Here is a 12,401-nt window from a genome sequence, read left to right as displayed (position 1 = left end):
TCTCTGTGAGTTCGAGACCAGCCTGGTCTACAGAGCGAGTTCCAGGACAGGCTCCAAATTCGAAAAACCAAAAAAAAAAAAAAAAAAAAAGTCGGGACAGAAATTTTAAGAGTTGTGTCCTTGGTGGAAATCATGTTGTTGAGTGGAACTCACCTGGGCCTGGCCACCTGAAAGCCACCAATTACTGCTATGTGCTGGAATCAGGGGAGAAAATTTGGTAAGAAGACTGGTCAGAAGATTTCTCCTTGTTATCATTAGCCATTTCAGCCTCCTCTGAAAAGCCAGAGGGAGAGTTGGGATGTCTAACATGAAGAATTTGGCAGCCTTGTTTGCAGGAAAGGGGGCAGAGAGGCAAGAAAATATTTGAAATTTGCTATGGGAATTAATACTTTACCTCAGAAGAGAATAAGGAAGAGCTATTTATATTAGATAAAAACATCAAATTCCAAAAGAGAAGTCATCTGGATCAGAGAAAAAACAATAGTAAGAGTTGGGACAACATCAGATGGGAGACCTTTTGAAATGTGCAACAGGACCACAGTAGTGACCCTGAGAGGCAGCTTATATTCCATTCTCCAGTCAGATAAGGAAGGCATCTACACAGATATGTGCAAGGTGCATCCAATACTTGTATGAAATATAATAACAACAGTTGTTTTGTTCAGCTAGATTAGCTTGCAACACCTTGTTTTATCTGCATCAACTGTCCCACCAACACTCTTGGAACACATGGGAGACCCTAATACAGACTTCTAGGGTAGGTACATGCTCTGATGTACATAGCCAGTTAGGTTGGTGGTAGGACAAACCCATAACCCAATCTCAACTAAGGAGAGTTAGCCTTCAAAGTTGTCCTGAAACTTTTGGGAGTAATTTACACAGTGCTCCCCACTATCAGCTTCTTAGCCTGTATTGGGTCAAAGGGGAGATAAGTTGTGTTGCCCTATCTGTGGCTCTCTTCCTATTGTGCAGCAGTGACTGCTGAACACAGGCACTTAGTTAATATTTATAAAACAACTGGACAGAGTTGGTAAAACGCTTGCAAGCATGAGGACCTAAATTCAATCTACAAAACATGGTGGTAATGCTTGTAATTCCAATGCTGGGGAGGTAAAGACAGAAGGATCCCTGTGGCTCACTGGCAAGCCAGTCTAGCTTACTTGGTGAGTTGCAGGCCAATGAGAGACTGTCTTAAAAAAAAGGTGGAGGCCAGTGGGGTGGCTCAGTGAATAAAGTCACTAAGCCTGATGACCTGAGTTTGATCCCTGGGAGGACCCACATGGTGGAAGGACAGAACTCATTTTCACAGGTTGTCCTCTTGCCAATAAATACCTTCACACATGGTGACAGACACACAAACTCACAGATAAACACATATAAACAAAAGGACAATTGTCCAATTGTCTGGGAGGCACAGGAAAGTCTCTGTCCTACCAGCATCATAGTAAGCACATTCAGTGAGATTCTGCTTCACCTGGGAGTAAGCTGCTAACCTAGGGAGCCTACTCATCTGGTTCCTAACCTCTAGGTGACCTTTATCTTTTTTTGTAATTGACATTATTGACCAGACTTCCTAGTGTTGTGTGAGCCATGTAAGTTAGTTGCTTAAAACTATTTTTTTTAATTTCTTTTTTTTTTTTGAGATGAGGTTTCTCTGTATCTTTGGCTGTCCTGGAACTCCCTCTGTAGACCAGGCTGGTCTTGAACCTACAGAGAGCCACCTGCCTCTGCCTCCTCAGCATTGGGATTAAAGGCGAGCACCTACACTGCTCAGCTTTAAAACTAAAATCTTGAATGAATAAGCTGAAACTTTCTTGATCTCCGCTGGGAGCCTTTTAAGTGTAGCTGAGGCAATACTGGCTACATTGTGGAAGCAAGTGAAAGGTGTACTGGATTTATATTATTCTCTATTCTTTGAGATTTTTGAAACTTTCCATAATAGAAGATTCAAGAGACAAATATTTTGGTGTGGGAGCGGTACTGGGAAGGGGGATATAGGTGGATAAATGGAGCTTACTGGCTAGTCTGCCATACCTAATTCTGAGTTCCAGGCCACTTGAACAAACCAACAAATAAAAGCAGTGGAATGTGGTGGCACATGCCTTTCATCCCAGGACTTGGGGGACAGAAACAAGCAGATCATTGTGAGATCATTGCCAGGGCCACATAGTGAGACCCTTCTCAAAACAACAAAACAAGTAACTAATGCTGGGCCTGGTGGCTTCTGCTTTCAATCTCAACAGAGAAACAGAGCCAGAGTTTGGTACAGACTTAGAGGGCTGGGTGTTAACTGTTATCATCACTATATCTGAGATAAGGAGCTGAGCCCTGCTGACTTTCTTGCTTGCCCCCTTTAGTCTTGGATATACAACTCTCTCTTTCCTGGCATGCCTCTCCTCCTTGGCACTCCACACTTCTAAACTAGCATATGTCTGCTACTGAATACTTCCATTCCTTTTCCTTTATCTCTCTTCACATTTACTTATTTAGTGTATGTGCATGTATGTGCCTACACATGGTTGAGGACAACTTGCAGGAGTTGGTTCTCTCCTTCTACCATGGGTTCTGGGGATCACCAGATTTGGCAGCAAGTGCCTTTATCTAATTGAGTTCCTCCAGCCCCCACCCCCTTTTTGGATACAGCACCTCATACATGTAACCCAGGCTGTCCTGGAATTGGCTAAGTAGCCATGGTTTAATTTTAACTTTTGAACCTCCTAGCGCATTCCAGTTCCTAAGTTTTAGAATAGATGCATACTACTACACCCAGCCCTACTCTCCTTTCTTAAGGCCTGTCTGCTCTTACCATTTTTCTTGAGACACAGTACTTAACACTGATGGGCTGAAGGCTTGGAAAGCAGGAGGACTTCTAAGTTTGTCACCTCTGGCATGGCCACCTCAGGGATTCCTTATGGGCTCCTCAAATTACTATGCCTTGATGTCTCCCATCTAGGAAGTCTAAGTTGTGTTTTCTCCATTTTGGAACCAGGTTGCTTCTGCACTCCTGGAGTTGATATTTTAGTGCCTGTAACAGTTTTAATTCCCATCTGTCTCCCTATAGGCTCACACTGGGCCAGTGAGAGTTGGTGGGTTTCCTTGGTTTCCAGAGTACAGAACCATCTCTCTAATCAAGGCAATGGGTGATGCCATTCTGCCTCCTATTTGAGTCACTTCTGAGCTGCAGGGCCTGTTGACAAAGGCTGTCTGTTCAAGCTCCAAGAGCAATATGTTGGTTGATCCTCTGGGACTCATCTGTCCCCTCCATACACAAAGGACAACACCATCTTTGACTCTCCACTGAGGACAACATCTGAATGCATTTTATTCCACTGAAATTGATTAGTTTATTAACAAACAGGTCATTTAGAAGGTGAGCTCTCTGACAATCTGCATATTACCGTATACTTTATGAGGAACTTTGATTGGACTCCAGCTACTTGGGCACCAAAGGCCAGTCCTCCATTCAGGTTTGATCTGATTAAACTCTGATATGGCTTACTTAAAAAGGATCACACTGAAAACAGGGTTCGATGGCAGGGCAGTGACTCTGGGAGGGAGACGTTCTGGAAGATGTCCTAACCTACCCATTGGCTGCTCCAGTGAAAGGAGCAAGCACTGAAGACCCTTGCCTCTGGGGCACTCAAGAAATAGAAGATGACACAGGAGAGGCAGAGGAAGGGGCTGGGTGGAACTGACTGTGGGATCAGCTTTAGGAAAACAAGGACACAGCTACCTAAGCTCCATGACAAAGTGAAATGCCCCAGCCCTGCAGCTCTCATCACCTTGAAGTCACTTTCGAGCCCTGATGTGTTGGGGCAGGGGAGCCTCATGCCTGGGCATGGGGCAAGGCCTCCACCCTATACTGGTGCCATGCTGCCTCCTTCAGTCTGGTCCCAGGGCTCTGCTGTGCTAGCCCGCCATGCTCCTTCGAGGGATACAGCCTTCCATCTCCAGGGCCTCTGGCCAGCCCTCATATTTGTTGGTGTGCTTACTGTTCTTCACATGCTGTAGGGGTTAACAGGAAGTTATGACCTAGCCCTCAGGGGCCAATCACCAGGGTACTCTTCAATCTTGTGCCCTTCCCTTCATGCAGGGAAAATGGGATGGCTGCAGTCGTTTATTCTCTCACAAGTGAACTGGGGATGGACCATGGGCCTGATATACACCATGACTGGGAGGGAGCCTTGTGGACTGGAGGAAGTCCATGTGGCCCTGGCTTCAGGGAAATACTGGAAGCTGCTGCCGAGTTTGGGGTGAAGGGTCTTGGAAGGCATGAGCTTGAAGTTTGTTTTTTTTTTTTTTGTCTTTTGTTTCTGTCAGCCACAGCTATGGAGAAATTTGTATTTGTTGAGAGCAGGACTTGGCCTACCTAAGACTTTTTGCTGGGAACCTTCTTAGGTAAGGATGATACCAGGGACCCTCCCCTCTTTAGCAGCCCCTAGCACAACATATGACTGGTGTAGCCTAAGAGGGAACCCATGGAAGATTGAGAAAGAAGGGTGTAGTATAAATTGGGAAACCAGGTTGTGACAAAGCTAGGATGGTAATGAACATCTTTTTTTTTTCCCTTTAAATCTGAGACAGTATCTCATGTAGCCCATGCTGGCCTCAAATTCACTATATGACCAAGGATAATCTTGAACTTCTGATTTTTTTTTTTGCATTTACGCAGTGCTGGTATTACAGGTGTGTCCCCATGCCCAGTTTTATACAATGCTAAGTACTGAATGCAGGGCCTCATGTATGCTGTTCAAACACCTACCATAAATGAGCTATATCCCTGAACTGAGCATCCTGAAAATGTCTGTGAAAAAGATTTCTTAGTTATATTCAATGGGCATTCTGACTTTTAAAGACTCTTTAGGTTGAAATATGTATTCAGGGAAGCTTTGGTATAAAGAAAAGGGGTGGCAAGGTTACCAGGGCTAGGGGGCAGAAGTGCCAGGTTATCTGCTGTACCTGCTCAAAAGGGCTCTTGTTTTGTACACCTTTGGCTCCCACAAACACCCAGCTGTCACGGAAGGCTAGCTCCTTGGCGTTCCTGCTGCCCAGTTCAGAAAAAAGTTTCCTGGTCTCTTCATTCATCCTGTCACACAGTAAGAAGAAATATGAACTTGGGACTGTAACTGTACTGGAACAACACTGAAGCTAAACTTGATAGTTACTTACTTGGTAGCTGGATCATCATAGGATGCCACAAACACTAGGGTACCTTCATGCAATGGCCGGATGAACTTTAAGAGATCATTGACATCTGTTGGAGATGGGCCCAGAGGCAATGGAGCTTTAGGTTCCACTGAGCAGCCCTTCCCCACCAAACAATATTCTTCTAATGAGGAAAACAATGTAGGGACTGGGCAAGGGCTATTCCACATTAAGGGCTACCAGTATAAGCACAGACAAACTGGTAAAGAAGCTACGGCCATCTGGTCACAAAACATAGACTCCAGACAGAGATCCCCTATCCCCTTTTGTGAACCCAAAGCTATAAGAACGCAAAGATACAGAGGGCAGGGCTTCAGGGAGAAAATATATAATAGGATGCTGTGGTGGCTACTCACCTCCAGCCCACATGTCGAAGGCTCTGGCTTCCAGGAGCTCACCACTGACCCCTGTTGCAAGAAGAGGAAGACCTGCTAAGCAAACTGTCTGGGACATGCTACCTTAATGCTTCAGCCCCTCTCCCAGGCTCAAACATGGAAGGTGGTAGCTCTTCCAGAAGCTTCAAGCATGCCCTGTCATCCTTTCATTCACAGAGCTACAGCCCATGGAGCCTCTGGCATGAGGCGCTATGCATCCACCACTACTGGTTATTCACTGGGTAACTTCCTTTGTAGAGCTTTTGGGTGGCATAGATTTTTTTCCCCACAAGCCTCCCTGGGAGTACCCAGAAGCCACCTGCACCTGCATAGGGAGTGATGGAGTGGAGGGGGCAGGCCATAGCATGAATCTGCTTCTATGGTCTGAACGCTGACCCCACAACATGGGGGACTTACCATTCACCAGGGCAATGTTCAGCCCACGGCCCACATTGTCCTTGACGCTGCTCATGAGCCTAACAGGGGGGCAGAAGATCTCTTGTGGTCATATCAGATATCTCTTCCTCATATAGCCCTTAGCCCTTGGCCCTTGCAGACTTGGCCTCAAGTTCCCCTCCCACTTCCCAGCCCATATGCTCACATCTTGTCCTCGAGGCAGATCTTGGGCCCGATGACATTGGCAGCCCCGCTGACTATGCGAAAGGCCAGGTGCTCCTCAGGACATGGCTGGGGCAGGCCGCACTTGTACTTCCTGGCCCTTGGTTCTGAGTAATGATAGCAGATGTGACCCATGTGCCTGGCCCTGGTATCACCTAAGATCTGAGGGTGGAGGTCAGGACAAGCCATAGGGCTGAAGGAGCAGTCATAGTGCATGGAACTGGGGAAGGAGGTGGGTGGGGCTCATACCCAAAGCTGGGGATGCTTCCAAGTAGTAAGTTGGCAAGGGTGTAGGCACACCAAGAATAAGACCAGTAGCTTTTTTGCTACTGATAGGAAAAGTGAATGGGGGTTGAGAGTTGGCTTGGAACCCTTATCCAACCAGAAAAAAGCAGAGGTCCAGAAAGTCAGGGTGGAAGTTCCATGGATGGGGCACACAGTCAGACCAAAGTAGATGAACTGAGGTAGGTGGGTGGAGCATGGGGGCTCTGCTAACTTCTGGATTTCTTCAGGATGAGGGTGGGGATGATCTCTATAATGGCTTGAATTATGACCCTATAAAATATTCTGGAGTCTGAATTCCTAGTTACTCAGAATGTTGTCTTGCTTGGAAACAGTCTTTAAGACAGGTAAGTTATGTTCAGGTCATACTGGATTATGTTGAGCCCTTAATGCAGTGTGACTGGTGTCCTTAGAAGAGATAAAACCACACAGAAGGAAATGCTGTGAGATAGTACAGGCAAAAGTCAGAGTGATGCAGCTACAAGATGAGGTACATAGAAGGCTTCTAGGATGTGCAGAGGCACAGACAGACCCTTACCTGGAGCTTTTAGTGGGAGCACAGCCCTCCTGACACTTTCATTCCTACTCTTGCTTCCAGGATTGTAACAAAGTAAATTTTGGTTTGTTTAAGGCACTACTTTTCTTAGGGAAGCTTCAGGAAGCTAATATATGTTTTGGTGCCAGGAATTGGGGGTTTATATAAACAAATAACACAAATACCCAAGAATGTGGAAATGGATTTGCTACTGGGTTGAGTGGACAAAGGATGAAGAGTTTTGAGGTATATAATAGAAACAGTCTACACTGCTTAAAAAAAAGAAAACCTGCTAATAGGAATACAGAGTGAAACCAGATATGCTATTGCATATCTTTAATCCCACCACTGGGAAGGCTGAGGTAGGAGAATCATGATTTCAAGGCTATTCTGAGCTACATAGTAAGTCTTAAACAAAGTGTTGATAGGAACATGAATATTACAGGTCTTTTGGTGAGATCTTAGAAGGAAGTTGAAGAAGCCATTAACTGGGCGTGGGAGGAAAGGTCATCCTTGTTATAAAGTGTCAATTGTTCTGTATATTTAGCAGAGGAGACTCTCAAACAACGGTAAAGGTATTATCTCTATAATGGGGATTTTTTTTTGTTTTTTCGAGACAGGGTTTCTCTGTGGCTTTGGAGCCTGTCCTGGAACTAGCTCTGTAGACTAGGCTGGTCTCGAACTCACAGAGATCCACCTGCCTCTGCTTCCCAAGTGCTGGGATTAAAGGCGTGCACCACCATCGCCCGGCTTGGGGATTTTTTTTTTTTTTGCTTGCTGCTGTTCATTGTAAAATGTGAGCAGACAGTGCAGCTGGGGAAAGAACTATCGATCATGAAGTAGCTAGAACATGAAGATTGAAAACAAATCCTAGCACTTGGGAGATGGAGGCAGAAAGATCAAGAATTTAAGGGTTACTCTTGGCTATATAGTGAATTTAATGACAGTCTGGGAATTAAACCCTGTCACAAAAAAAGAAGGGAAGAAAGAAAATGTTAGCCTAATTATAGTATAAAAACCGAGAAAGCAGTCCAAACCTGTAACTCCAGCATTTGATAGGATAACACAGGAGGATCACTGACAGTTTGAGAGCTACATAGGTAAGTTCAAGACCAGTCTGTGCTATAGAGTGAAACTCTATCCAAAAAAAAAAAAATCTGAAATATTTTATGGGCTAGGAAAATAGCTCAGTGTAGAGTTCAATTTCCAGCATTATATATTTTTTAAAAAGCATCCTTTAGAGAGAACACAAAGAGGATGGCTAGCTTAGGATTTGCTAAGGAAATGAAGTGTGTAATTGTGGATGTGCTCCCGCCTCTCAGAAGCCTGGTTTCGAAATGGGAGGATTCTCTTGTCTTATATAACCTGGGCCCTCATGAATCCCATGAGAGGCCAACAAACTTTGTTAGAAGTTTATACAAACAGAAACACTATCAGTCTATGAAAAGGACAGAGACAAGAAGAATATAAGGATGGAAGCAAGAAAGGAAGGAAATATGGAAGGAAAGAAACAGGGAAGGGAGGGAGGGAGGAAAGAAAGAAGGAAGGAAGATTCTGAATATAGATAGAGCCAGGAATGAAGAGGCCAAAGAGGGTCCAAGCTCAGAGGGTGACACTATCTCCCATTCCAGAGGATGGGGTCACTTTAGTGGGTCTAGAAGCAGAGTATCTGAACATAGACATTTCTTTTTAGAACTTGAGATTTAGAAAAATTGCCTTGCCCTGCTATGTTTGGGATTTGCTTAGAACCATGAGTGCCCTACTTCCTTTCTCCAGTGTCTTCCATAGAGAATGGGAGTGTTTTTTTTTTCTTTTTTACTATGTCTGCTTCTCTAGCCTTCTGATGGTGGATACCTTATTTACTAGGTTCACAGAACAGAAAGCTATGACAGCTAGTGGCTAGAGGGTCAGATGGACAACAGAAGTCCTGGTGGGCAGGTTGGAGCAGGCAGGGTTGTCACAAAAGGCAGTATGATATGCAGGCACAGGAGGGGACAGGGAAGGGACAGGCAGCTTACCTGCTGTCACTGAGTTCTCTGGGCCTGTGGATACAGAGGGTTGTTTCTGTTAGCATGGAGGCCTCCAGGAGCCTATATAGCAGAGCAGCCAGGATCACGGACTTGGGGCCATATCAGGCTACACTTGGCATGTTCCCCACTCAAGTCTCAATGATGCCCTGATGTAAAACTGCCTGCTCCAGGAAAAGGATGAATTGGAATTATAAGTAGTGCTTAGGTGACTTGGTACTAAGATGCAGAATCCCTTGTATATGTCAGAGCCCAGCAGAAAGTCCAAGATGATCAATGTTTAGTGGAGGGCTTTCCACTCCTTACTCTTACTCTATCAATTTCTACTCAATATTGGATTGCAGTTAGGGGGTGTTGCTCTCTAGGTCAGTTGGTAGGGACAACAAGGCTGCATTTGTGTTAGAAGATAGGCTAAGGGCAGCAAAAAGAAGCTATTCAAGAAGGGGAAGGACAACCCAACCATCACACCCCATATTTTAACCTGTTAGTGAAGCAAGAGGGTCCCCAAACTCACTGGTGAAGAACTGCTGAATTCGAGGAAGGCCACCACCAGGACCACCCAGGAGGATGGTGACTAGGATCCAGGTGAGACCCATAGTGATGATTAGGGCCACGATGCGCAGGGGGCCTGTAGGCAGGGTAGACACAGGGCAGGCCCATCTCAGATAGCAGTGAACAAACGCAGCAATGACCCACTGCCTTACACGACCAGATCTCCCCTTCTACTTGGGAATGAGTTATGGAAGGATTAAAAGGTGGGGAACCCATTGCTACCCACCAGACCCAAGAAGGAGACTTGAACTCCCTCCCTCCTTGTGGAGGGAAGAAAGTGAGTTCAAACGCTGAGGTGCTCTGTTTGGTTCTCCCCAGCAGGCTGGGAGGAACCTTTTAGAACTCAAGCTCCGAATAGGTTCCATATCACCAAGTTCAGCATCTTTCCTCTGAAACTGTCTGTATTTACAACTCAACCATCTGCCTCTCCTTTCCTTTTGTTCTGATGGAGGATCTATATTCCATTTAAAGACCAGTTCTCAGGGCTGGAAAGATAGCTCAGCAGTTAAAGCACTTGACTGCTCTTCCAGAGGTTCTGAGTTCAAATCCCAGCAACCATATAGTGCCTCACAACCACCTGTAATGAGATCTGGTGCCCTCTTCTGGCCTGCAGGCATACATGCAGGCAGAACACTATACATCATAAATAAATAAATATTAAAAAAAATAAAGACCAGTTCTCCTACTTGCTTCAAGATCCATCAAGTTCTCTCCTGTCTTAGGTATGCTGTGCTAAGGCTCCTTCCTTCTTTCTATCTCACTTTCAGATTATTAAAAGGTCCTAACTTAGTAAGATAAAAATGAAATAGAGCTCCTGTAAGAAAAATCTCATTTTCTGACTCCTCACCTTCCACTTCCCCACCAAATTCTTTAAAACTTTATACTCTGTGGTAGAGCTTTTGTCCAGTATGCATGTGACCCTGGGTTCCACCCCCAGCATACACATAAAAAGTCATCTACATTGTGATTTCTATCATCTCACCCCTCACTCTCTCCCAAAATTCTACCAATCTAGTCTTGCCACCACAACAGCAAACAAATGACCTTCCAAACCAGACCATCCATGACTTTCATGTCACATTTCTGATTGCCTGTCTGCTCTTTTTCGACATCTTGGTGGGCTGCCCTAGCCATCCTGATACAAACACTTCACTGCTAGCTTCTTGGACACCACAGTTTCTTGACCTGATTCTTTGGGACTTCTTCTTTTTTTTTTTTTTGTTTTTGGTTAGGCCATCTTTGATTACTCTCTCCTTAAAAGCTATTCTTTTTCAGACTGCCTTCTCTTGTCTGCATATTCTGTTTATGGGAGATTTCATCTACCACAGTTATCAAGTTAAACACCATGTGACAATGACACATTATTTTCTGGCTCTAGTCTTGATCTGTCTTGAACCCACATCCTCCCAGTCAGTTCCTTACTACCCTTACCAGGATTTATCCATGAAATTGCTACCTTACCAGTTCTCAAATTCTACTCTTACCGCAATCAGTCCCCTCCATAAACCATTTTCATCCCCCCAAGGCATCTTCATCTTAGTTTTCCAGCTGACAGCAGGGCAGCCACTTGGATCATATCCAACCTCACAGGCACCTACGTCAATTCTCTTCTTAGTCCACGTCTCTTCGCTTCTACTCTCCACCCCTCCCGACCCAGTCACTAGATTCTCTGGAACCCTTTCCTCACAAGTCATTTTCCAAAAAGCATCTGGCCTGTTATTTGAGTTGGGTCAATTGACTAAATATCAATCTTTGACTTATAGTTTGGGAAGCTGAAATCCTTAGAGGTGAAAGAATTTGCTCATAAAATAAGTGCTTGTGCACAGTCACCCATTAGTAACAAACCAGTGACTACCCGAGCCCGTCCTGACACAGCCACTAGGACACCTGGACTCTCTTACGTTCGCTGTGGAAGCCACCCACCTGCCAACCTCATGTCCACTTCTCCCGCTGGGTTGGGACCTCCGGCAGGTGCACTGTTTAGGGACCGTGGGATCTGGGAGGAATGAAGCAGGAGAGTAGGTTTGGGTGGTGGGGAAGGGGCAAGTCTGTGCTGGGCGCGATCGGTGCTACAACTTGTTCCTCCAGACACCAGATTAGGCTCAGTTCCTCATGAGCGCTGGGAGAAGCACGACTGCCTAGCCAGCAGGGCCTTGAAAACCCGTCAGGGCTCACAGTCTGGCTAACAGAAGCCTCCAGGACTGGAACGTAGCAATTATTCTCCCAGACCCGGGCCCCTCCCGTGCTAGGCCCGGGGCTCGGGTCGTCCTCTCGAGGCTGGTGACAGAGACCCAGCGGCCAAGGACGTTGCCTGGGTGTAGGGAGACGCAGACCGGATCAGGGAATTTCCCAGTGGTTTCGTTCGGCCGGCGAGGTGAAGCAAACGAGTCACGTAGACAAGCTTGACAGGCGCGACAATGGCGGCCCAGGGAGGGCCACAGCCCATAGGCGCCGCTCCGCCATACGCCCATAGGCTGCGCTGTGGGGCCTCAGGTCCTCGCGTACGCTCCACCTCCAGACCCGCCTCCTCCCTCTTCACCAGAGGCTAGGTGGGAGGTGCCTGGAGAAGCTGTTTCTCTGCTGCTTGAGCTCAAGCTCAGCCTCCTAGCTTCCTAGAAAGAGCCTGAGTCATTGCTGCCAGATAAATCTCCTTCTACACTTTTTTTTTTCACTTTTTTTTTTTAAATTGGGACCATACCCTATAGTTCATGCTGGGGTTATAGGCGCAAACCACCATATCAGCTCCCCCGCTGCCTCCACACATTCTCTTCAGTGGGAGAGCTTCCATTTCTACATTTGGTGAGCTGA

The 12,401-nt window shown here is 46.0% G+C and overlaps 1 protein-coding gene across 2 annotated transcripts; it reads right to left on the bottom strand.

Moving 5' to 3' along the window:
• Positions 1–3,298: 3,298 nt before the first annotated feature.
• Positions 3,299–12,080, bottom strand: Fam3a (family with sequence similarity 3 member A). 2 transcript variants are annotated; one of them, XM_026777813.1, is made up of 9 exons: positions 11,517–12,080; positions 9,556–9,669; positions 9,033–9,056; positions 6,181–6,304; positions 5,997–6,055; positions 5,562–5,612; positions 5,170–5,254; positions 4,960–5,086; positions 3,299–4,005 (listed from the first exon to the last, which is right to left on the bottom strand). In XM_026777813.1, the coding sequence occupies exons 1-9, from the start codon at positions 11,527–11,529 to the stop codon at positions 3,910–3,912; spliced, it is 693 nt and encodes a 230-aa protein (XP_026633614.1). In that variant the 5' UTR covers positions 11,530–12,080; the 3' UTR covers positions 3,299–3,909. The 2 variants fall into 2 exon arrangements, with proteins under 2 accessions (XP_026633614.1, XP_026633613.1); XM_026777812.1 differs by lacking the exon at positions 11,517–12,080 and adding an exon at positions 11,078–11,163.
• Between the last annotated feature and the right edge of the window lie 321 nt (positions 12,081–12,401).

Source organism: Microtus ochrogaster, unplaced genomic scaffold (assembly GCF_000317375.1).
Source record: "Microtus ochrogaster isolate Prairie Vole_2 unplaced genomic scaffold, MicOch1.0 UNK85, whole genome shotgun sequence".
NCBI classification, from domain to species: Eukaryota; Metazoa; Chordata; class Mammalia; order Rodentia; family Cricetidae; genus Microtus; species Microtus ochrogaster.
The sequence above is the reverse complement of the archived record's forward strand: the minus strand, read 5'-3'. Positions and strand labels throughout refer to the sequence as shown.

Coding starts and splice junctions, on each gene's coding strand:
- Fam3a (XM_026777812.1), bottom strand. Junction 5,255..5,561: donor CTTCGACATGTGGGCTGGAG/GTGAGTAGCCAC, acceptor CATCTCCAACAG/ATGTCAATGATCTCTTAAAG. Junction 5,087..5,169: donor TATGATGATCCAGCTACCAA/GTAAGTAACTAT, acceptor ACTGTGTGACAG/GATGAATGAAGAGACCAGGA.